The sequence below is a fragment of the Pan paniscus genome, chromosome 3 (genome assembly GCF_029289425.2).
Source record: "Pan paniscus chromosome 3, NHGRI_mPanPan1-v2.0_pri, whole genome shotgun sequence".
NCBI lineage: Eukaryota > Metazoa > Chordata > Mammalia > Primates > Hominidae > Pan > Pan paniscus.
In genome coordinates, this window is record NC_073252.2 from 152270031 (window position 1) to 152297378 (window position 27348).

At 37.5% G+C, this 27348-nt stretch overlaps 1 protein-coding gene across 2 annotated transcripts in view; it reads right to left on the reverse strand.

Annotated features, from left to right (window-relative positions):
• Window positions 1–27348, reverse strand: part of DCHS2 (dachsous cadherin-related 2) — a 271974-nt gene that overhangs the window by 138131 nt on the left and 106495 nt on the right. For both annotated transcript variants that reach the window (XM_024928710.4, XM_055111946.2), the window contains exons 2-3: window positions 19198–19389; window positions 8035–8266 (exon numbers count right to left, since the gene is read on the reverse strand). In XM_024928710.4, coding sequence (XP_024784478.4) covers window positions 8035–8266; window positions 19198–19389 — 424 coding nt within the window. The remainder of the gene's footprint in view (window positions 1–8034; window positions 8267–19197; window positions 19390–27348) is intronic.

Sequence of the window (27348 nt, forward strand, 5' to 3'; positions counted from 1 at the left end):
AGTTTCTCAGTCCAAACTTATATTTTAATTTCTCATTACAAATGCTTAATAATTTCCATCTTCATGTGTGCTGTTTTCCTCTCTGGAATCTATCTATTCTTTCCCAACTCGCTTATCCAAATCTGAGCTATCCTGCAAGGTTGTGCTCAAGTTCCATCTTATTTATGCTCTCTTGCCTGACTGTTTTAGATTTTCCAGCATTCTCTTTGGAAGCCCTACACTAGTTGCAGAAGTTACTATAATCAATACATAAAGTTTGCCCTTAGCATTTCTTTTTCATGAAAGAAATACAGGCACCTTCATGAGACAGTGACTCTGTGGCCTACAAACTTAATTGTACTTGAAATACAAAAATATCTTTGAAAAATGTGCTGATCCAAAAGGTGGCTTATAAGTTTAAGAAAAGTGGGACAAAGAGAGGCAAATGTTAGGCATGCACATCTAGGTTCATTAAATTTCTTTGAATGAACACTCATCACTTAGAAAAGAAGGGAAGTATTAGGATAAAGCTTGTTGTTCTATATTATATATGCTGAATATTTCAAATATTCACTTTTATAAACATTTATATATAAACAGGAGCTAGAAAACCTATTTACTTGAATCTAACATTTTTTTCAACTTTATTGAGTATAACTGACTAGTAATTGTATATTTGAATCCAACATGCTTAAATAAACTAAGCTCTCTATTAGAAGTTGAGGGGCCAGAAAACATGTAACTCCCATATTTGTTATTAATTGTTTACTATATATAAATATGCATATATGTAATATATGTGTGTATCATAATTCATGTTATTTATTAATAATAATAAAATCATAAATAAAATGAATAACTCTCTTTGCCTATATATTGGTCAGAGTAAAATTTATGACACTATATTTTAATACTTTAAAGTACAGTGATTATTTAGCTCACATTTTTCATGACACTTGCAAATGGTAATTAACCACCAGTGCAGGGACAAACATTAACTTTAAAAAACGTCATTAATTAACTTACAGAGCACTGGTTATTTTCTATTTTAATGACTGCTTGGATTTATACATACCAATTATCATATATAATGTTTGTCTATGCTCTTCACCTTGTCACTTTTTATTTAAATAGAGGAAACTGTTGTAATCAAAAAATGTTTTGAACAGATGCAGTACTAAGTGAACTTAAAGATATATATATACGTACATAATCATGCTCTTCTACTAACTAAGCAATACTGACTTTCAGAATAAAATATCCTGGAAAATGGAATTTTTAACCAAGGTAGCAATTCATAATTAGAAAATAATCAGTAAATCATTACTAAAATTATAAGCCATGAAATAGTTAAGAACAAAAATAAGCACAAAATCATGACCTTCAACAGATACGGAGTTTAAAAGTGAGGTTCTCTCACAAACAGATACAAACCAAAAGCTACAGGATATCAATACCATTTTCTTCTTAGTTGTAGATATTTATGAAGTATCTCCTATATTCAGTTTGTGAGAATATAAAAACTTATTTACCAAATAGATTACACTATGCTATTTATTTTGCACACAAATCTTAGTGACTAAGTAGTATTGGCTGAAAAAACTAGAATGGATTTGAAATTCTATCTCATATTGAGAATTTTAAAAAATTCTTAAGAAAAAATGTACCTGTTTTGGAAAAGTCCACTGAGTTCTACTTACTCAATTGGAAAGAGTAAATAAAATTCAACAGATAATTTGGTGTTTAGGTAGTCTTATAAAGAAATTCCTGTCACAATGAGAGGTCATTTTTCTATCTTATTTAGTTGAATCAGTAGAACCTATATTTATCTTAGCTTCATCTTTAGTGTTTTTTTTTAAGTCATAATTTTGAAACAAGCCTTGAAATGGAAGTGCAAGAAGTAAATTCAAGTGTCAGGTTTACTACTGTGTCTTTGAGTAAGTCACTAAGAATTTTAGAGTCTTCAGTCTCTTAATCTGCAAATGAAAATAAAAATATTTGCCGTGTTTATCCCATGTAATTAATGTAAGACTCAAATAGGCAATATTACATATGGAAAAGACACCGAAAACTATTATTATCTGAGACAGAGCAGCACAGGAACAGATCACAGGTTTAGAATGGGATTCAAGTCCAATGCCACCATCACCAACAGTATACCTTTAGATAAGTCATCAAATCCCTTCCAGCCTCAATTTCTTCCTCCACTAAATGAGGCAGCTAATTTGTAAGGTTCTTTCCATCTTTATGAGTCTGTGATCTGGTAGGAGAAACCTAATGAAGAAATTCTCTAACATGCTTTTGTTTCCTATGAAAGTAACATACACTGATTAGGTGCTCATAATTAATTTTAGACTCTGTCTTGCAAATAAGAGAAAGTCATCATTTATTTGGCAGGAACAGGCTCACATCCCTTATGAAATGAGGTGTGGTATTAATTTATTAACTGTATACCAGAATGTTCAACGTTAAATGTAGGAAGGTGGCATTCGTGAAGAATTACAAGAATCATTACATGGTATAAAATCTGAGCATAAAACTAACATTGGAAAAGAATCTGCCCTTGAAATACAGAAAACAAGTCTGTACTACATTACTTACAGTCTATGTTAAAATCACACACCCCATACAAACAAAAGATTACAACTAAACACTGAGGAACAGCTGCCCTTGTCTGGCAGTTTGATATCCTTTCAATTACTTGTTTTTCTGTAGTGCTAAACTTGGATTTTGTGTACACCACAACTAAACATAGAACAGACAAAGGCTAAGCCACATAAGCTTGTTGCTGTAAGTGCTACAAGAGCAGGGATTCTTGTCTGTTTTATTCACTGATGTATCCCAAACACCTAGAACACGGCCTGCCGCATCATAAGCACTGAATAAATATGTATTGAACAGATGAACTGGCTTCCATTTATTCCTTGAATAGATAAGCTACATTCTGTTTATGACTTTTATTGATTTGCATTTATATCATTAATATGCTTCTATAGAAAAAGAGATAAACCACAAGATTTAACCAATGGTTGCCTGAATAAAAGAGATAGTTTGGGATGAAAATAAATGACCAGCACAAAAGCTTGAAACCTGCCTGTTGCCTTAAAATGTTCTGAATTCCTCAAACGTCAAACCTTGGCATTATGCATTATACCCAGGTAACTTCACCTGCACATGTATTCCCTGAATCTAAAATAAAAGTTGAAAAAAAAGTAGTTTCTTCCGGTGTAAAACTACAGAATAAATAGGACAAACCCCAAAGCTAAAGAACTGCTCTTTTAATGTTACTAAAGAGAGCACTTCAAACAGTGGAGGAAGAAATCTACATATAATTCACAAAATGGGATTAAAAATACATGAAAAAAGAGCTATTAATAAATATGCCTCTTGTGTTTCTTCCCGTTAAAACTCAAAACAGTGTGGTCTGCCTTGTGCCCACATCAAAGAAAGCCAGTGAACTAAGAATAAGAGAAATGAAGGCTCAACTCAGTATCTCTCTCGTGGCGCCTAAACACATTTTACAAAAATGTTCTTTGAACCAGCAACAAACCCAGAAAACTAGAAACAGAACAGGAAGATAAACCCACAAGAGAAAACAACCATGACATCGCCACACCCCCTTCTAGCTTTCTCCAAAACATTTTTCATACCAGATGAACACAGTAAGTCAAACAGCTCTATTTTTAAATGCATGAGTCTTGGTTGTGGCATAATAGATCAATGAGAAATCTTTTGTCTTCAGGAAAACACAAGCCTATAACAGAAAGCATGTAAGTTTATAAAATAGCATGTCTGATAAAGAAAGCATCAAAATGAAAGAATGAATGAACCAGTGTGCAAATGAAATCTCTAAGAGAGAATTCTAGAGTAATTCAGGAAGAAGTAGCAATGTATAAATGGGCTCATCAATTCTCAATCTTCTTCTCATATGACATAACATCTCAACCTGCCTATATAAGAACTTAGGATAAAAAGGAAGAAGGAAAATTAAAAGGTGTTGAGACTAGCTTGAACAATTCCCATTGTCAAGGCCAGACAGTTATTCTGGAAGAGAACAGAATAAATCCAGAGACAAAGGGAGGTAACAAAAAGTAAAGTGCCAGCACAGGTCGGCTGGAGAGAAAGTCTAGGGAGAGTTTTGAGGAAACGTGGGGATAGGCCACAGAGTCACTTACCATGCTGTGATTCAGAAAGAGGATTTTAAATAAAGTTTTGCTCCATATATCAATGAAACTCCCATGAAATTTTTAAGAGGCTGTAGGAAGGATTTAAGTTACTTTTGCAATATTTCTAGATGTTATTTATTCATTTATTCCACAAATATATGATGGGGGCACTTTCTTAGGACTGTGTTTACACTGGCAGCCTCTGTAGAGATCGGCCATATGATGGGAGCAAGAAAGTCCAGCTTTATGTAGGTTCCTGAAAGAAAATATCCAGAAGAGGAAGACTACAGTTGAGCCTTGAATAACATGGGTTTGAATTGCGTGAGTCCACTTATACACAGATACTTTTCAATAACAGTTACAAGTATGCCTGCCTCTCCTGCCTGCTCTTTCCTCCATCTCTACCACCTCCGCCACCCACGAGACCCAAAGACCAACCCTTCTCCTTCCTCTTCCTCCTCGGCCATCTCAACATGAAGATGATGAGGATGAAGACCTTTACTTAATGAATAGTAAATATATTTTCATTTCTTGATGATTTCCTTAATAATAACTTCCCGTCTCTAGCTAACTTTATTGTAAGAATACAGTATATAATACATAAAACACACAAAAGATGTGTTAACCCACTATTTATGTTATGGGTAAGACTTCCAGTCACTGATAGGCTATTAGCAGTTAAGTTTTGGGGGAGTCAGAAGTTATGCACAGATTTTTAACTATGTGGAGGGTTAGTATCTCTACCCTCTGCATTGTTCAAGAATCAACTGTATATTCTAATACTGCTTCTTGTTCTATTATTTGAGAACATCCTTGTATAGAAAATGTGTTACAGTCATTATGGAAAACAGTATGGAGGTTCCTTTAAAAGTTAAAAATAGAACTAAAATATGATCCAGAAAGTCTACTTCTGAGTACATATCCAAAGGAAAAAAAATCAGTATGTCAAAGATATATTTGCACTAGTATGTTCATTGCAGCATTATTCGCAATAGCCAAGATATAGAATCAACCAAAGGGTCCATCCATAGATAAATGGATAATGAAAATGTGGTATATATACACAATAGAGTACTATTAAGCCTTAAAACAGGACAGCCTATCATTTGTGACAATAATGGATGAACCTCAAGAACATTATGCTAAATAAATAAGCCAGGCACAGAAAGACAAATACTGCATGGTCTCACTTTTACATGTGGCATTTAGAAATACTGAACTCATAGAAACAGAGAGTAGAATGGTGGTTGCCAAGGGCTGGGGTAATTGGAGATGTTGGCCAAAGGTTACAAAGGTTCAGTTAGACAGGATGAGTAAGTTCTGAAGATCTATTTTATAGCATTAATAATAATGTATTAATAATAATATGTTCTATACTTGAAAATTACTAAGAGTAGGTCTTAAATATTCTCACCACAAAAAATTCTAAGTGTGAGAGGTGATGGATATGTTAACCAGCTTGATTTAATCGCTTCACAATATACGTACATCAAAACATCACCTTGTACGCCATAATTATATACAATGTGTTCTCAGTTGCTGTCAACCAACAGATGAACTTTCAGAACTCGACCATTCAACTTAGGGGCTGCCTGTTCACCGGACAACTTTTTCCCATAGCTAGTCACGATGCTTTTTCATTCTCTTCTAAAGGTTAAAGTAAAGCACTACCAGTCCTCATGAATTTCTCATGAGTTATGATTAAGTGCGACCAAATTCCAAGCACTATTTGACTGAGAAATGTCTTCAATCTAAATACACGGGTATCAAAACCGCCAACAATAAGAACCCAAGGCTATTTCCATATAAATTTGGTCTTTGCTTAAAAATAAAATTCCATGAAAGTCCCCTAAGATAATCACCCACACAGAGTGTTTTCCATGATTAACAATGGCATTTGTGCTATAGTCGCTGCCAGGAAGGGAAGCATGAGTCTGGCTTCGGCCAGGACAGCAAGAGAGATCTCTTCTAAAAACAGAATACAGTATAGCTCATTCTTCCAGATCTTCCAGGGAAAACTGAATGATGAGTGTGTGAATGTCTTTTTAAAACAATCTGTTAAATGCTTTTAGATCCTGTGCCCTGATTACTGGCTGACCAATATATTTTTGGCAATGCTAGTGCCCTAGAGGGCCTGACAATTTGATAGGCAGTTAAGTCCTCAGTTAAGATGAATTTTGAAAAAGCTGAGATTAAACAGACTAATTTCCCACAAAAGTATTTTCTTCTGATCTTTCAAATGTTAAAGGGGCCACATCAGTGTATTATTTTGAGCAAGGAAAGTTTTGCCTTACAAAGACTGCCAGTATAAACAACTAATCCCTGGCCAGTTGCACAAGCCAGACAAAGCACAGTTTCCAGGCAGAAGCAGCGGCTCTCTACCTAATGGGGCTGGGTGAGAGGGCACACTCACATAGCACATTAGATTTCCTGTGTAAATTATCATTTGTTTCTACCGTATATGGCTATTACAAAGCATGTTGTGAAGATCCAGAAAATGTCTAGTGTAGCATCTGACATTATCATTACCATTACAATAGAAACACATTCTACCCACTGTTTGGATCAGGTGGAAAAATGCAAAAGAAAAAAATTCTTTTTTTTTTCTTTTTTTGCAGCCTCATTTTTGGACCAGAGTATCTCTAAGTATCTCAAAAGTATTGTAATGTCATATTATATTTTTGAAATTTTTTATTTTCTTATAATCAAATATTTAAACCAATATTTTGTTAGCAACAAGCTAATGAATAGAAAATGGAAGGTAACTTCTTAAATATTCATGATTTCTAAAAGACAGCTTGCCCATTGGGATTCTTTGGCAGATATGCAATTACCATTGTAGAGAACTAAAAGGAGCTTTAGGTATCATTTTTAAAACAAGAAACTAAAACCCAAAGAGACTAAGGGAATGCCAGACCTAGTACAAAAAAAAGGATCTACTTTGGACGCCTGTACAAATGTCTTTGCACTAATCTTAGCTATTAATACATCCAAATGAGGCTCAGTCACCCTCGAGTCACCCTCAGATGGCATGATCATACAAATAAGGGGAAATTAACATTTGCAAGGTAAATATTGGCCAACTGTTTCTACATAAATTACTGTCTTTAGTTCTCTCACAAAAACTTTGCAACATAGGTATTATCAGTGTTACTTTTTTGTTTTTTTTTGGAGACAGGGTTTTGCTCTGTCACTCAGGCTGGAGGACAGTGGCCTGATCATAGCTTCATATCTCACTGCAGCCTCAAACTCCTGGCCTCGAGCCATCCTCCCACCTCAGCCTCCCAAGTAGCTAGGATTACAGGAGTCAGCCACAGAGCCCAGATAACACTACTTTTTTTTTCTTTTTTTTAGATGGAGTCTCTCTGTCACCCAGGCTGGAGGGCAGTGGCGTGATCTCAGCTCACTGCAACCTTGGTTTCCCAGGTACAAGCAATTCTCTGCCTCAGCCTCCTGAGAACCTGAGATTACAGGCGCCCACCACCACGTCCGGCTAATTTTTTTTTTTAAATAGAAACAGGGTTTCACCATCTTGGCCAGGCTAGTCTTGAACTCCTGACCTCTTGATCCACCCACCTCGGCCCCCCAAAGTGCTGGGATTACAGGTGTGAGCCACCGCACCCAGTCAACACTACTTTTAAGGTAAGGACAGTGAGGCCAATAAAGACCACAAGATCAGTGGTAGGCAAAGCTGGGACTCAGATCCAGGTCTAACCCACTACAAAGCCTCAGCCATTTTGAATATACTTCAGCATCTGCTAGAAGGTTAAGTGAGTCCTGCAACACCCCCATTATTGAAAAAAAGTCACTTTTTCTAATTTTCTGGCTGTTAAGTAGTTAAGCAGAAACTTTATAGCCAAAGGATGAAAACTGTTCCAAGATCACATACCTGTGGTGGAGTCAATGGTAAAAAGGGACGACAGGTCTCCTGGAATAAGCTCATAAGCCACTGTCCCATATATCCCAGAGTCCTGGTCAGTGGCAAGAACATTGATGATCTCGGTGCCTGGCTGGGTCTCATCACTGATGCTTGTCACATAAGTTGATGGGTTAAACACAGGATGATTATCATTCACGTCCTCCAGGTCCACACGAACAAAGGCTTGGGCACTTAGCCCACCCTGGTGGATGAATGAGTGGTGATTACAAATGGGTTTTTGCTGAACACTAGGATGTAGAATAATTGACAATGGCCCTACAATAGTCTTGAAACAACAGAATTTGAATATGTGGGGGTTTGTATATGTATATGTGTGTATACACATATACACACACCCCCATATATACACATTTTGTCATTTCAAAAGAGTGTGTATATATACATACACACACAGACACACACACACACAAACACGTCTTTATATTCATTTTATTTTCAACTTTGATGTATGAATTCATAGGTAATAGCATGGTATGTATACTTCACTGCTGATTCTTAAGCATGGAATGAGATTTCCACTTAGAGCAGCTGTGAGGCAAAAATTTCAGAGTAGAGGCCAAATACATTCAAGGAAATTTGTCCTGATGTCCAAAAAGAAATCAGAATCACTTTTATCCCTTAGATAATTTTTAAATGAATGCTGGTAAGTGCTAAGAAGAAGGTGTGAGGGAGCATGGGCGGCGGGGGGGGTGGGGTGCTCTGGTGATGCCCTCACTAGGAAGGTACGATTGGTGTGCAGACCAACCCACATGAGGCAGCTAGACTTCAGTTACCAGAAAGGAAAGAATAACAGGCAGAGGAAAGAGCAGAGCCAAAGGCCCTAAGGCAGGAACGTGGTGTGCCTCTCAGGCCTGCTCAGCTGCAGCAAGGAAGCAGGAAGGGCTGAGCTCAGAGAGGCAGGAGTGAGTCCTAGGGACCTCTGCAGGTCTCTGGAAGGACATGGTTCTTCCTCACAGGAGGGCTTTGAGCACAAGAGTGGCCTGATTTCACTGAGATGTTAACACTGCTCTAGCTGCAGTGTTCAGAACAGACCGAAGAGCAGCAGGGTGGAAGGAGGGAGAAAGGGCAGGAGGAGGCTCTTTGAATCAAGTCCAGAGTGGATGGGGCCTGAAGGAGGACAGGAGCAGTGCAGGTACTCATCCCAGATCCTGGGGGCCAGATTTGTTTGGGAATTCTGAATTTTTCAAGTTTTAGAAGGGAATACAGCACCTAAAGTAGTGAGAAGTGGATCCCATACTGCTTATTTTGTGTTGCCTCCATCTAAAATCAAGGAGAAAGAGAGCAAATGAAATAGAAGAAAATAATCCTCTGCAATTTTTACTTTTCTAAAGTAAAACACATGTTCCCACTTTAAAGCACCATTTTCTGTTTCTATCTGGTACATTTTGACACTTTCATCTTTGACAAAAATCCTTGGTAAGTCACAACAGCCTGGGTTTTCTCACTCATGTATCCTCCCCCTCTTCATCTTTTTTGTTTCCTTTTTCTACTCTGGCAGGGAGGCACAGAGTAAGGAGGAAAAAGGACAAGGAGGAAGAAGATTTGGCAAGGGACAGAGGGAGAACTGCTGCCATGCAGAGAGGAAGCACTTGTTGACAGGGAGGGAGGGAGGGCAAGAATGAAGATTGTATGGGAGGAAGGTAAGACAAACCCAGAAATGGCTGTCCTGCTCTGAGCTCTGAGCTCTGAGGTCCCTTGTACTCCAGGCTTTGAGGACTAAAAAATGATGGGGAAATAATTTAGAAATAGTCTGATTTTCCATGTTCTGAGTTCAATAAAGTGCCAGAGCCATGCCGGGTATCAATTAGAATAGGAGAAATGGGGCTGGTTATGATTCCACAAAGAACAATGCAAGTTCATCTATCTGGCCTTTATGCTTAAAATGCAGGGTCGCCCTACATCTGCAGCCACCCTAAGTAACCTGTATGTCTCCAGGTTCGACGTAGTAAGAGGGGACTGCACACTGGTGATAAGCTTATAGAAAATATTCCTTCACCTTTGCCACAGACCCTGCTGCTGCTCGAAACTGCCTTTCTTCTCAGTTTTGCTTTCCCTTTTCCTTTCCCCTTCCTCTTTCTTTTTTATTTCTCCTCAAATTCAAGAGGTCACTTAGGGTTGAGGTAAGAGAAGTAATGAAAAAGTGGGGAAAATATGAAGAAATGAATATTGCCCCAGCTTAAGATATTTAAGAACAAAGATCCTAAATCAGGCAGTGCTATAAAAAATAAGGAAATGTTAGATGCACAAAGTGGAAAACGTGTAATACTTTTTTTTTTTTTGAGATGGAGTTTCTCTGTTGTTGCCCAGGCTGGAGTGCAATGGCACGATCTTGGCTCACCGCAACCTGCAGCTCCCGGGTTCAAGTGATTCTCCTACCTCAGCCTCCCGAATAGCTGGGATTACAGGCACACACCACCACACCCGGCTAATTTTGTATTTTTGGTAGAGATGGTCGACTGGTCTCGAACTCCTGACCTCAGGTGATCCACCCACCTTGGCCTCCCAAAGTTCTGGGATTACAGGCATGAGCCACCATGCCTGGCCAACAATACATTTTTGTTGCCGGTAGGGTAAGCACACTAGTGGGGCTAGAGAGAGCTGGGCATTTAGTGACAGAGGCTGGGCAGAATCCAGAGGACGGGCTTGGCAGTCAGAGTCCTCTCACCTGATTTAAGTGCTAAAGAGGACAGATTTATTCTACTCCATCAGTATAAAATGTGGTGTGTACATTCTTAATATATATTTTTTATCTGTTAATAAACTGTATATACATTTACTGTGCTAATGTATTACTTATATTACAAATATCAGAAAAATAAAATGTAAAAGGACAGAATTCTAATGTTGTCTTCTTAAACACCCACATGGGGCAACTATTGCTATCCTCAATGAAATGACAAGATCAAATCTAGATTTTAGAAAGAGGTATCTGGGATAGGGAAGAAGAGATGCATCTTTACAAAACAGGTAAAGAAGTTCCTCAGACAAAAAGGGGGGAAAATGCTGAATTCACCAAGTTAAGTGGATGCATTCTATGCCTCAGAACTTCTCACAGAGCCTTTTGCACGTACATTTCTAGAGGGAGTGAGTTCTGAGGTGTTCCCCACTCTTTTTAGGCCCCAGAATGCTCTTTGAAAGAAACATATTGGGAAACCAGTTTCCCACAGAACACAGTGCGGGAATAGCTGATCTAAACTTTCTCCATCCACTTAGAGTGTGCACTTCCCAATGCTGTGTAGCTAAACTTCTGTCCAGCTCATGGAAACTGTTTCGATAATGCAACCTCATGAGAGACTGAGTCACAGCCACCCAGCAAAGCCACTTGCAGGTTCCTAGCCCTTAAAAACTATATAAGATAATGAATGTTTGCTATTTTAAGCTGCTAGATTCAGGAATAATTTGTTATACAGCAATAGGTAGCTAATACATCCCATAAATTCCATGCATGAGTATGTCTTAATTTTCTCTTATCATTTCTTTTTCCACCGATGATTCATATGGCATTTTTATTTCATTTTCAGCATTTAATTGTGAGGATTATGGTAGGAAACCCAATTTCCTCAAGTTATACTATAAAAGATGAAAGTAGTTTGGGAAAGCTCCAAGCTTGAAAACATATAATATTGGAGGCAGGAGGATTGCCTAGGGCAGTCAGCAGGTAGGGAACATTTTCTACTGTTATTCTACTTTGGTAATTGTCTGCTTTCCATTCTCTTTGTTCTTGCCTTCTGGGACTCCTGAATAGTAGAATATTAATAACATCTCTCCTTCACGTCTCTCAGCTCTTGTGAGCTGTGGTTTCATTCCAGTGAGCTTTCTATGTCAATGAACTCCAGTCTATATTTCATGATTCAATAAACAAAGGTGGAAGGAAATGAGGTTCCAGCTTCTTAAAGGGGAAAAAAAAGAAACATAAGTTGTGACATCACCAAATCCAAGAGAAGCAGCATCTAAAGAATATTTTCAAATTCATTGAGAGGATGAATCAGATAAAAATAAATAAAGAATCCCAGGTTATGGCATGACAGTAACCATGTAGAGAAAAGCAGTCTTATAGAAGAGGTAGAGAGGGAAAAATACATCAAATAAAGATTGAAAAGTGAGGAAATGGAGACAACTATTTTAGGAGACTTGCTGTGAAGAAAGAAGAGGAATAAAATGGTTTTCTGAAAAGGTACCTGACATCAAAAGGAATCCAGAGTATTTTTTAAGATAGAGACTATTATTATGCCCTGTATGCTTATGAGGGTCATCCAAAAGAGCTTGATAAATTAATGATGCAGGAAAAAAGAGAAAATCATTATAGAAATGTTATCTGTAAGAAGGCCGGAATGGATGGGACCCTAAACAGTAGAGAGATTTGCTTTTGATGCAAGCAGGGACATCTCTAAAAAGATAATAGAAAAGAAAGCAAAGAATATGAGCTGATACGCAGGTAGGTTAGTGGATTTGGTGGCAGGAAGGTAAGACCTTTTTCTCTCAAGCAGACCTGTTATTTTTCTCCAAGTACTTCAGCTGCTGAGGTGGCATTGCAGAAAATGCAGAGTCAGATTTACGTAGGGCTGGGGTTTTACCGGAGAGTTCTATTGAATGGGAAAACTAAAGGGAGTTTGCAACTGAGTGACTTTAGTGATGGGTAACAAATCAATGATCTTAACATGGGAGAAGAATTATTGATTAAAGCGGACGTGCTACAGTAAATTAGACAGAAAGATAAAAATGTTTATCAGATACAGCACGCTTGAAGCCAAGATATCAAAGCTATGCAATTACTGGTGACAATCCTTGGAAATGAGAAAGTCAAGGAACTGAGAGGCTCAGGGTGCTGGGTTGTTCAGCAAATGAATAGTAAAGTCTCCCAGAATGATGAGGAAACTGGTGAAGAGGAAGACTGTGAACAAAGTGTGAAAGTCCTAAGTGATAAGGAGGTTTAAGTCATGACAGGAAAAAAAAAAAAAAAAGAGGAGAAGTATCTATGGTATAGTCAGACAACAAGAACTTCAAAAGGGATTCGTTTTTGATGGAGAAAGGAGTAGAAATTATTTGGATGCTGCCCTGGGCAACAAGCAGGGCACCTAACTCACTTCCTGTCAGCTTGTGATTGGTGGACTATGGGCTTCCTTGTGAGAGTGCAGAAAGGAACGGGTATCCTTGTGGGGTAGGTTGTTTTAATCAGGGCCGAAAGTTAAAGAAACAATCAGAGACCAGCTTAAGTTCATAAAGGAGTTTGCTAAATAATGGACCACGAGTTCCAAAGGGCATGGTAGAAGCATTTCGAAGGGCAGAGAAGGCAGGTAGGTGTATTAGTCCATTCTCACATTGCTATAAAAAAAGAAACCTGAGACTGATTAATTTATAAGAAAAGAGGTTTAATTGGCTCATGGCTCTGCAGGTGAACAGGAAGCATAGCAGCTTCAGCTTCTGGGAAGGCCTCAGGAAGCTTCCAATCATGGCAGAAGGCAAAGGGGGAGCAAGACATCTTAAGTGGTAGGAGCAGGAGCAAGAGAGAAGGCGGAGGCAGAGGGGTGTTGCTACACACTTTTAAATAACCAGATCTCATGAGAACTCACTCACTATCAGGAGAACAGTACCGAGGGGGGATGGTGCTAAACTATTCATGAGAAATCCACCCTCATGATCCAAACACCTGCCACAAGGCCCTACCTCCAACACTGGGGATTACAATTCGACATGAGATTTGATGGGACACAGATCCAAACCACATCAGTAAGAGACTGATTCAAATTAAGGGATGAACTGGGCAGGGTGGGGAGGAGAATATGGATAATAATAAATGGCTTGGATGCTTAAACTTTTAAAGATTAGAAGGAGGTAAAGGAGTATTGAAGATACTTTGGGATACATCCTGGTCATATATTAAAGAATGATGGGAAATCTAAGATATGGTCCAGGCAATTTAGTTAGAAAACACGGGACAATGGGGCGATGGGGCAACTGCTCATTCCTAGAACAGGTGGAGGGTGCTAATGAAGGAAACGAAAGACAGGAATAAGCATTTGAACATTTGTTAGAAAGTTAAAGAACATAATCTATTAAAATGAAAATGAATGTGCCTTTTTACTCAGCAAGTTTACTTTTTGGTAGTAACTGCATTGCACACAAACTATGAGCACAACTTCAGTAGCCAACTTTTCTCATGAACGTAAAGAACAGTGAAGAGCTCAGTCCGTTTACTTCCTTTCTTGCTCGTCTGACAAAATCCTCCCTTAAACCTTCAGTGGTGAGATGGAGTTGAAATAGCTTTATCTCAAACACATATGTCAGCTACAGAATCCAGGATGTAACAAAAAATAGAGATAGAGTGTTAATAAGCACATACACCAAAAAAAATCTATTTGGTAAAAATGAATGGGAAAAGGAAACAAAAAATTAGATATAAGCATGGAATAATTAAATTGTAGAGCTTTCTTGTGAAAAACCACTTGATTGCCAATGTAATTCAATTGTTTGGTTACATTATGTAATTTTATAGCATTCTCATGACTTATGAGATAAATAGCAGCAGCAGTAGCAGCAAAAATAGAGTATTTCAGAAGTAATATCACTAGAGTAGAAGTGACTCAGTTGAAAAAATATTGACAGTCATCACAAGGATAAATAGAGCAGTAGCAACGAACATCAATGTATTTTACAAGAAAAATTCTTCTACTGGCAGATAAAAATCTCTTAGTAACCACCAGCAAATGGGTTCTCAGCAATTTTCTTCTAAAGGGCTTTCAGGACATTTATTACAAAGAGAAGGAATCAGAGGAAAAACCAGAGATTGTCAAGGTAACAACATAAAGTTAAAGGACTTCTGTCAAGGTTCAGTTTATTGGTTTAAATAAATTCATTATGGCCTAGAATCCAACAACGTAAACCTAAAATATCCTGTCTGCATTAATTTATTCTTTGAATGCGGTCTACATTGCTTTCAGGGGAAGACTACTGAGTCATTACCAACTTTGTCATCTTTCTCTTTACCAACCTTTTTGACTATGCATTTCTGAGGGACATGTACTGCTAATTAATATTGCAAAGAATAATTATGATAGATGCAGAAGTCACCCTGTAAAAACTCAGTTCATCACAGAAGAAATTCATGAGGATTATGCAGTCAACAGAATAAACGCTGCACACTGGATAACCTTGTATTTGTATATATGTTTACATACATATATACATACTATATGTGTATACATACACATACACTCACATGAAAACACATATGTTGCTTGCTCTCCATATATTCTGAGGCAAACATAAGGAATGCTGGAGGCAGTTTTAGGTCCAGAGTGAAGGTTGGGGATTTGTTAAAAGCCTGTGATGTGGAGGCTCTTCTAGAATTTGTCTTTTAAAATGCATCCCTGGGCTTGTGCCAGGTCCCGTTTTCACATAAACCTACTTCCAGGAGGGGTCCTGCTTCCAGGAGGGGACCTGCTTCCAAGAGGGTTCCCTCCTGCACACAGCTCCCTGTCTGGATCTCCATTCAGCCTCAAACCTGCAAGACGGGCAAGAGGGCAAGAAGGAGAAAATCACAGCCAAGATGGAGAAGGTGTGCAAGCACTCAGGGGAGAAGGAAAACTCAAAGTTCTGACAACCCATTTCCAGGCACCAGATGTTAAAAAGACTCAGATTATAGAAACATCATGTTCCTCACCTTCACCGGGGCTAAATGTGTCATTCTCTGCTCATCCTGAAAACAATGAATTGATCCTTTTTGGAGGTGAATATTTTAATAGCAAAAAAAAAAAAAAAAACTTGCTTATATAACCACCTCTATATCTACAATACCAGAAAAGACACCTGGATTAAAGTCAAAATTCCCAATGCACTTCTGGAGCACTGTGCTTTCCAGGCTGTGGTGGTGCATTGATATGACAGACAGGTTATGAGCGTTTGCAGGGGAGCTTGCTTCTCCTGATGGACAGCAGTTCTACGACTACAAGGATCTCTGTGTCCTGCATCTGGCCACCAAAACCTGGGAACTAGTTGAATCAACAGGGGCTTGTTTAGATCACAGTGGACAGCAGACAGTAGCCTGGAAGACACAGCTAATTCTTTTTGGTGGTTTTCATGAGAGTAGTGTTTTAAACCCATTATTCAATTCTAGGATGGCATTATACAATTGTCTCAAAATCTATCAAGAATATATTTCTAAAGGCTTGGATTAATATTTGGGTGTGCATCTATTGGGCTTCAAATAATTACATATACTTGAATTAATATGAATTCTGTTTACTCCTATTTTTTGTTTCCTACATATTTTCTTACATAGAGTCAGGGATTCCTGAAACTACATAGTAAGGTATTGGCAAAAATCTAACCAAACAGATCATGAATATTTATTGAATATAAAGGGCTGTACTTCATGTTCATTTTTACATGTTTACTTGTAATATATTTAGACTCATTTTTTCCCCAAAATTCATAGCTTAAATAGGTGGATTCTCTCACTAATTTCAAAAGAGAATGATTAGACCAGAGAGGTGTTAGTAGGGTCTGTCTATACAAAGGAGTAGTAAGCAGATGAAAAAGAAACAAGGAAGGTCTTCAAAATGTATAAGTGAAAAATATAAGTAAAGTCTCCAAAATGAAATAAGTGAAAAAAAATCAAAGCACAGAACGGTGTGTATAGTAGGCCACCTTTTCTGTAAACAATGCAAATTGAACACGTTGTTTCTAAACTGTATTTGGAAATGTAAATGGTCAAGAATAGTCAAGGTAATCTTAAGTTAGAACAAAGCTAAAAGAATGTATGATACCATGACCTATGATAAAGCTAAAATAATTAAGAGAGATGTTGCTAGCACTAAGGTGGATAAATAGGTAAAAGTGAGAATAACCATTTCAGTAAGTGGTGCTGAGTTAATCATAGGGAAAAAAATAACAAAACTTCTTCCCACTAGATTGAAAAAAAGTAAGTATGAAAGGTAAAACAAAACAAAAGTTTTGGAAGAAAACAATAAGAGAACATCTTCATATCCCTAAGATAAGCAAATATTTCTTAAAAGAACACAAAAATCACTAGGTATAAAAGGAAGCAAACTGAGAAACTACTAAGCTCTATTATAATGAAGAACTTCTGTTCCTCAAAAGAAACCATTAAGAATAGAAAAGGCCAGCCACGGAATGGGAGAAAAATATATGCAATAAATATATCGAAAAAAGGACTTTCAGGCCAAAAATATAAGGAACTCATGCACATCAGTAAGAAAAAGATCCAACAATAACAATGGAAAATGAATAAAGGATTTTCTTCTGTGAAGAATAGACACTTCACAAATTATACGAATAGCAACAAACATGAAAAAAACCTCATTAGTTATCAAACAAATACAAAGTAAAACCCCAGTGTGATATATCATTACATAAGTACTATTATTTCTATAATAGAAAAGGCATTAAATATCAAACGTTAGGGAGAATGTGTAGCAAATGAAACTTTCATACTTTACTGGTGGGAGCGCAATTCTACTCCTAAGTATATACTCAAGAGAAATGCTTACATTTTTTCACCAGTTATACGTTACCAGAACCCAGAAGCCCCCTCTTTGCCTCTTGTTGTAACTGTCCTCCCTCCACCCCTCCATGCCCCCATCCCTGCCTTTTTAGAAACCACTGTTGACTTCTAACACCAAGCATAAGGCAAGTATAAGAATGTTAAAAGAAGCATAGCCTAAAATGGATAGCACCAATTATAGAACAGGTTAAAATTATTGTATATTCACATAAAGGCATACTATAAGCCAATGAGAATGAGTGAACTATTGCTATACACAACAGCATAAATGATTCCGGCAAATAATGTTCAGCAAAAGAAACTCGACAGAAACACATACTGTATGATTCCATTCACTGAAAGTTAAAAAAATTGGTATACAAATGCTTGGTGTTAGAAGTCAACAGTGGTTTCTAAAAAGGCAGGGATGGGGGCATGGAGGGGTGGAGGGAGGACAGTTACAACAAGAGGCAAAGAGGGGGCTTCTGGGTTCTGGTAACGTTTTCTCATTTGCTTTTATGGGTCTGTTGATTTTGCAGAAATCCATTGAGCTATACACTTATTATTTGTGCATTTCTCTGTATGCATTTTATATGTCAATTAAAAAGTTTAACAACAAAAAAAGACAAAGGAATCAAACTGAAGGTGCCTTCACTGATCAAGAATGGGCCAATGAGAACATCAGAAAGGATATAGGGTCAGCAATGTATTGAAATACATCAAATTTTTTAAAATCCAGGAATTTATACTCAAATTAGGAAAAAAACATTATTGTTTACCTTTGGAGATAATTAAGACAGCAAGTTACTATTAAAAAAAACTGGTAAAATAAAAACAAATAATCAAGCCTTATCCTGCAATTCCTGTATGAATTATACTTAAGAGTAATCAAATAGTTGTTGTGAGAACATTTTCCTTAGTTGAAGAATTCCAGATAATAAATGCAAAAGGAATAATAGAATTCAAAAGCTACCATTTTTCAACCTCTAAGAAAATAATGGTATGTGTCTGCTGATGCAATAAGAAGCAAATGGCATCACCTAAATGAATCTGAAAACAATCAGCTCTCTGTCTCTAATGCTAGTTTATAGGAAATAGAGGGAATGGAAGAACACAGTAAATGAATCCCAAGGATGTAATCAGCCACATTTAGCATGTGGAAAATCTACCGGACAAATGACTTGGTTTTTAAAAAAAGCCATAGGAGAACAGGTAAGAGGCCTGACTGTTACAGATGGAAACTTAAAGAATATATCAATCAAATCAATTGTGAACTTATTTGGATCTTCATTCAAAGAAACCAACTATAAAAGACATGTTTCGATAATCAAGAAAATTTAACATAGAAAGGATATAAGATATCATTAAAGCATTATTGTTAATGTTTTGTAGTTCTGTGTTTTTAAAGTCATTTTTAGAGATATTCTTGAATTATTTATGGGTGAAATAACATGCTGGATATTTGCTTCAAAAAACTTCAGCAAAGGAAAGAGGTAGTGACACATGAAACAGAATGACCCAATTGTTGATCATCATTGGTCCTCTGTGATGCATACACAGTGGCTCACTTGTGATTATGTTTAAAATAAACTTCATACATAAAAACTTACCCCATCCTTAGCTTTCACCAGGAGATCATAGGTAGCTGCATCCCTTTCCCTGTCGATATCTTGAGAAACACAGATTTGCCCATCATGAGGGTCGATCCGGAATGCCTGAGGTGCTTCATAGCTCAGGAATCCATCATAAAGAGAATATTCAATAAAGCCATAGAGTCCTGAATCTGCATCAGAGGCTGTCACCTGTGAGACAGGAGGGTGATCAGGAGGAAACAGAAATGCTAGCATTACTTTTCAGTCAGTCATGAATTATTAAAACAATTTGCACAACCACATAACCCCCATAGCTATTCACAAAGCCTAGGCTTTGGTTTCATATCTCTCTCCTCGCTTACCTTCTGTGATAATTCCCCCTTCACTTTTCTCCTTTCTTTGTGAGTTCTCCTTTTCAATATCTCTTGCCCACTCCTATCTTTTCAGATGATCTCTGAAAGTTTGAGGTCCCTAAGGCCCTTATTTCATTCACTTATAGTCTTCTTATTTCATTCACTATACGTAACTAATCTCATCCAATCTCAAAGATTTAAGAATACCCATAGGATTAAGGACTTGACAGCCAAGCTGTTGATTCCCTCTCATACCTAGGCCTTCAAGTGATAGGCTTGATGCCCTCCACCTTTGAGAGCAGCAAGGGGAGGGCCAAGAAATCAAGACAGTAAATGCCACCATTACTAGAAACCCAATCCCAGTGACAGAATTCACACTGGAATGTGAGAGTTGAGTCTCCCTGGCCAGCTTTCCTTCTGGGAGTAATGTCTCAATCAGGGCCCTGCACAGTGGTGTAGCATTCAGTCTTCAGGTGCCTGTAGGTACATGGGGAATGAAATCCAGCCCATGCTGTGCTCACCAAAACAGGCACAAACACTGACATGCCCAGAGGAAAAGGCACCGTCTTATTTTGCCATACGTACCACTTATGTTACCAGCAATCCTGTGCCTGATGGAAAAGATGAAGCAAGTGAAATTATGAAAGCACTTAACTTATTTATACTAACTGTGGGAGTATATAGTGAGAAATACAACAGGCTCTATAGAACTCAAAAAATTCTCAAGCTCATAGGCTCATGATAGATAATGCTTTTAATTTACAACCCAACTAACAGTAAGAGCAAACACCTACATAGCACTTACAATAAAAGCAGCACTTTAAGGGAAGACAGAAAGAAAGAGAGGAAAAGAGGAGGAGGGAAGAAAGGATGGAAGGGAGGAAGGAAGGAAAGAAGGAAGGAGGGAGGGAGGGTGGGAAGGAAGGAAGGAAGGAAGGAAGGAAAGAAGGAAGGAAGGAAGGAAGGAAGGAAGGAAGGAAGGAAGGAAAGAAGGAAGGAAGGAAGGAAGGAAGGAAGGAAGGAAGGAAGGAAGGAAGAAAGGAAGGATTCCGTGCTACAGAACACGTACTCTTATAAGAGCTTAAAGTACATCACATACTTACAACCTATAGGTACTAACGTTCACTCTTCAGATCAGACAAGTCAGGCTCAGAGAGTTTATGTAACGGGCCAAAGGTCACATAACGAATAAGTGTCAAAACTGAAATTCTTATCCATACAATTGGCAGCAGAGGGCATGCTCTAATGACCATGATCTATGTGCTGCCTCCCAAGTCTGACACCTTGTCATATAATCCTTTATTTACAGAAAAATCAGACCCCAAATCTCCTGACCTTCCTCTGATGCAGAATGTGCTAGATTATGTGTAGCACCATTCCAAGTAAATGTTTACCCCAGGTATATGTTGTTTCTCACCATAATATCATTAACATGAAGAAAGGCAACTAGTAGCGGTGCCTGTGCTCTTAAGTCTTAGCTGAACCTTCTATTCCATGTGATCAAATTCCAAATGGGTTCCAGAAAGCAGAAATATAAAGTGATGACAATTGGAAATAAAAGAGAATTAAGCAGATTAATTCAGAAAGTCCAACTTCCCACTAATGGACATCACAGAAAAAGAGAAGAGAAAACAGATAAAATGGGAAAAAAAGGAGCAAAGGAGCAGCTATTTCTTTGGTTCACAAGGACACATACATGCAAGGTCCCCAAAGTCACTCTGACAGGGAAGGAGAGAGATGGAAGAGGCATTCTGGCTTTTAACTTCTTCGGCCCAGAAGCCGTGCTCAACTCACATTCCACTGGGCAGAACCAGTTATATGTCCCCAGCTTAGCTGCAAGGGAGGCTGAGAAAAGGAGAGGAGCATAAGGATATTTGGTGCATACAAATAGTCTTCATCATACATATCATTTAGTCTAGAATATGTGAAAACAGGCATATAAGATTATGTAGGTCTCCAAGTAGATGTAGTGAAACTTAAGCAAGAGGAAAGTTATACCCAGAAATGGCTACCCAGTGCCACTCTACTATAGATTTAGTTTTGGAAAATAATTCTGGCTGTCTTGCATATATTTGTAAGGCTTTTAGGAGGGAGGCAAAAATAAAAGACAATTTCATCACCTACAATATTTGTGCTCCTATTATACTCATTTAACTCTGGACTGAAAACAAAATAATAAGCTTTTCATCAATATAATATACATGCAGGAGCTACAACTTAATTACAGTACTTCCCAAATAAAGCTTCATCCTGACAACATGTTCAACAAAGTTCTCAATAAACCTTCTCCTTCATCCTGTTCCATCTTGAGCATATAACCAGAATGTGACTTTTGGAGCTATTTTGAAGTAGTCTAGCTTAGTGGTTCTCAACTAGGGACAAGTTTGCCCCCCAAGAAGACATGTAGTATGTCTAGAGACACTTTTGGTTGTCACAACTGGGGAAGGGTTTCTACTTTCATTTAATGGGGTTATTTAATGGGTTAATTCGAGAGATACTGCTGCAATGTATTATATAACATCCTACAATGCATAAGATAGACTTCACAACAAAGAATTATCTGACCCAAAATGTTAGTAGTGCCTAGACTGAGAAACCCTGGGCATGATGAAACTCCTACCAATTGGCAGTGTTATTTTCCTGCTTTGTCTATTTCTTAAACTGATGATACAGCCTTTAAATTTATCTTTTCTCTCATCTATCTCATATTCTGTAGCAAAATTATTCATCCTGTGCAACCATCTAACATATTTATAAGTTCTTCTCATCACTTCTTCTCATATTGTGATTCTTCTCATCAGTTGGGCTGAAGCAGGAAATCCACAAATTTCCCCAGTACAAAGAACTAAACTCCAAATACATTTGGTCTATTCTATTCTGACAGCTGTTAATAATTTAGAAGCTTCAAGTTCCTGAAGACACCAAACATATCTTCTAAAGCCATATGGTATTCTCAATAACTTTGGCTTCATTGAAAGACACATACAATGAACTTTTAAATTCTAAAATTCATTATTAGCCTTTAATAGTACATATTAATAAGTGATTCAGCTTATATAAAACAAATTTCCTTACTTCCATTTTCAAGACCTTTTTCTCATCTGGACTTTTGGCAAAGCAAAATGTAAGGAGACAAAAGTAGGATAAAAGTATTGATCTCAATTTATGTCAGCAATTCATATTCTGAGTTTCAGAATCGTAACATAAGAATGTTTTTCTTCCTGTTGTGACCAAAATACCTAAAAATACTGAGCTAGTATTCTCAACAACATATCCCACCTACTGGGTCTTGAATGCCTAGAATTAATATTGGGTCTTGAATGCCTAGAATTAATATTGTGTCTTGAATGCCTAGAATTAATTTGACATCTTTCTAAGATTTATATTTTCCAATATCCATTGACTGACACATAAAATTTAGGCAAATTGAATAATAGAAAATGGAAATGGCTTTGTCAAAGCTTCAAGAGGAAATCTTGCTTAGTTAATAAGCTCCATGGGTCCTTTCTCCAAAGATGATTGTTTAAATTGAAGCAAGAGGCACCTGGCCAACTCTATTATTGCAATCTTATGGTGCTGATTGAGCATCAGAGGATATCTCAAGAGGATTTTATCCCTACGTCTACTTATTGAGCCACATTACGGCACTCTAAATAACATTCCTGTGTTCTTCATCCTAATCTCAATTTACCTATTTTAGACAGAGATGAATCTTATACTTTTTACTGTAAACTTCTTCCAACTCAGAATTGTTCTCCCCAAGTCTATCTTTCACAAGTTTGATGGAAACATTATAAAAATGCAAAATATCAATATATTATTAAAATCCCCCTGATTCCATTGTTAGCTTTCTGAGATTTAAATAATTTTTATCAGACAAGGATATACACTTTCACCACTCCTATTCAACATAGTACTGGAAGTCCTAGCCAGAGCAATCGGGCAACAGAAAGAAATAAAAAGCATCCAAATAGGAAAAGAAGCCAAACTATCTCTCTTTACTGACAATATAATTCTATAGCTAGAGAATTCGTAAGACTCTGCCAAAAGGCTCCTGGAACTGATAAACAACTTCAGTAAAGTTTCAAGATATGAAATCAATATACAAAAATCAGTAGCATTCCTATACAGCAATAATGTTCAAGCTGAGAGCCAAATCAAGAACAGAATCCCATTTACAATAGCCACCAAAAAATAAAATACCTAGGAATAAATCTAACCAAGGAGGTAAAAGATCTCTACAAGGAGAACCACAAAACACTGCTGAAAGAAATCACAGATGACACAAACAAATGGAAAAACATTCCATGCTCATTGATTAGAAGAATCAATATTGTTAAAATGGCCAGACTGTCTAAAGCAATCTATAGATTCAATGCCATTCCTATCAAACTACCAATGTAATTTTACACAGAATTATAAAAAACCATTAGAAAATTCATATGGAACTGAAAAAAATGCCCAAATAGTCAAAGTAATCCTAAGCAAAAAGAACAAAGTTGGAGGCATCACATTATCCAACTTCAAATTATACTATAGGGCTACAGTAACCAAAACAGCATGGTACTGGTACGAAAACAGAAACATAAACCAATGGAACAGAAGAGAGAACCCAGAAATAAAACATCACACCTACAGCCATCTGATCTTTGACAAAGTTGAATAAGCAATAAGGAAAGGACTCCTTAATCAATAAATGGTGCTGGGGTAGCTGGCTAGCCATATACAGAGGATTGAAACTGGATCCCCACCTTTCACCATATACAAAAATTAAATGAATTTTAATTTCAACTAGATGAATTTTAATTTTAATACACAATAATTCACAATATACAAATATTTAAATGGATTAAATATTTAAATGTAAGACCTCAAACTATAAGAATCCTAGAAGAAAACCTAGGAAACAACATTCTGGACATTGGCCTTGGCAAAAAATTTATTACTAAGTCCTCAAAAGCAATTGCAACCAAAACAAAAATTGACAAGTGGAATCTAATTAAACTAAAGAGCTTCTGCACAGTATAAGAAAATCCCAACAGAGTAAATAGACAACCCCTCAGAATGGGAAAAAATAATCACAAACTATGTATCTGACAAAGGTCTAATATCCAGAGTCTATAAGGAACTTAAATAATTCAACAAGCGAAAAACAAATAACCCCATTAAAAAATGGGCAAAAGACATTAACAGACACTTCTCAAAAGACGACATACAAGCAGCCAAGAAACATATGAAAAAAATGCTCAATATCACTAATCATCAGAGAAATGCACATCAATACCACAATGAGATGTCATCTTGCACCAGTCAGAATAGCTATTATTGAAAAGTCAAAAAATAACAGATGCTGATGAGGCTATGAAGAAAAGCGGACACTTAAATACACTTTTGGTGAGAATGCAAATTAGTTCAGCCACTGTGGAAAGAAGGATGGAGATTTATTAAAGAACTACCATTCGAACAATAATCCAATTACTGAGTAAATATCCAAAGGAAAATAAATTATTCTACCAAAAAGACACATGCACTTGCATATTCATCACAGTGCTATTCACAATAGCAAAAACATAGAATCCACCTAGGGACCCATCAATGGTGGATTAGACAAAGAAAATGTGGAACATATGCACTATGGAACGCTACACAGCCATAAACAAGAAAAATATCATGTCCTTTGCAGAAACATGAATGCAGCTGGCTGCCATTATCTTAAGGGAATTAACACAGGAACAGAAAACCAAATACTGCAGTTCTCACTCATAAGTGGGAGTTATGGGTATAAAGATGGGGACAATAAACACAGGAAACTACTAGAAGGGGGAGGTTGGAAGAGGGTTGAAAGTCTACCCATTGGTTGCAACGCTCATTGCCTGGGCGATGGGATCAATTGTACCCCAAACCTCAGCATCACACAATACACTCACATGACAAATCTGCACATGTACCCCTTGAATCTAAAATAAAGGTTGAAATTACAAAAAATAAAGTAAAATACAAATAAATAATTTTTATTACTTCCTTCATATTAACATCTAGGTAAGAATTCCTCCCTATGAATGTGTCATGAAGACAGGAGACAAATTGAAATCACTGGCCCTTGAAGGCATGTTTCCATGGTTTTTGGATGTTCTACAAGTGGAATGGATCTGCTTACATCCCCCTCATCAGGATAATAGGGCTTCCTCCCCTTCAACATCAGTGGTCAGTCCAGCCATTTATATCAGCCAGACTCCACCCAAAAGGCATGATGTAACAGGGTTGGCCATAATTCCTCTGTCTACTCCTAAGCAATTGTACACTCAACTCAGCAAAATTTGTGAAAAAAAATAAAAACGTCTCAGAGCCCAGTAAAAAAGAGCAATAAAACAGGAGTTCTAGTGGAAAAAAAAATAGCAGCACTTAAGATGAAATTCAAAATGAAATAACCCACTTTAATTTTTTTCTTATTACAATTTCCAGTTTTTCTATCCATGAGCATTTAACAATTTGTTTGAAGAAACAAAGTTATTAACACAACACACACATAGAACTTTACATAGAAAAGAAGAAAAAAATCATTAAATAACGTTTTACATTTGAAGCACTGGACAACCACTGATCCTGCAGCTGAAATAGGACTATAATATTCCAGTGGAACTTGGAATCAGCATTGGGGCCCACAACTAATGCAAGTATGCCACTCTCTGAACACCACTTGGCAAGTTCACCAAGTTCCAAAGTCTAATGATCGAGGCTTGATCTTTATTTTCTGAATTATTTGGCAGCCTTTCACACAGCTAGTCATTGCCTCCTTATTGAAACACATCCTTCATCAGACACCATGTTATGGCCCTCCTCCTCATGCACCACCTTACTGACCTCACCTCAGTTTCCTTCACTGGTTTTGTGTTCTCTTCCTGGCTTCTGAACACTATAGCACCCCAGAGCTCAGTCTCGGGACTACCTCTTTTCAATCCACACTGACTGCTTGTAGGGGACTGAATGCTGGCCTCCAAAAAACCTCTGTCAATGTTCTAATCCCCAGAACCTATGACTATTCTCTTATTTGATAAAGTAGTGAGTACTACCTTATATGGCAACAGACATGATTAAGTTGAGGATTTTGAGAGGAGAATCTTATCCTTGCTTATCTGGGTGGGTCCTATATCCAACAAATGTCCTCACAAGAGATAGACAGAGGAAGGTCTGCCCAACAGAAGAGGAGGAGGCAATGTGACCAGGCAAGCAGAGATTGAAGGGATGTGGCCACAAGTCAAGGAACACCGACAGCCACCAGAAGCTGGAGGAGATAAAGAATGGATTGACCCCAGAGCCCCCAGAAGGAGCACAGCCCTGCTGGATTGCAGACTTCTAGTCTCCAGAACTGTGTGAAAGAATAATTTCCGCTGTTTTTTTTAATATGGAAATGTTTTTTATTTTTATTTTTATTTTTATTATACTTTAAGTTTTAGGGTACATGTGCACAATGTGCAGGTTTGTTACATATGTATACATGTGCCATGTTGGTGTGCTGCACCCATTAACTCATCATTTAAGATTAGGTATATCTCCTAATGCTATCCCTTCCCCCTCCCCCCACCCCACAACAGGCCCCAGTGTGTGATGTTCCCCTCCTGTGTCCATGTGTTCTCATTGTTCAATTCCCACCTATGAGTGAGAACATGTGGCGTTTGGTTTTTTGTCCTTGCAATAGTTTGCTGAGAATGATGGTTTCCAGCTTCATCCATGTCCTTACAAAGGACATGAACTCATCCTTTTTTATGGCTGCATAGTATTCCATTGTGTATATGTGCCACATTTTCTTAATCCAGTC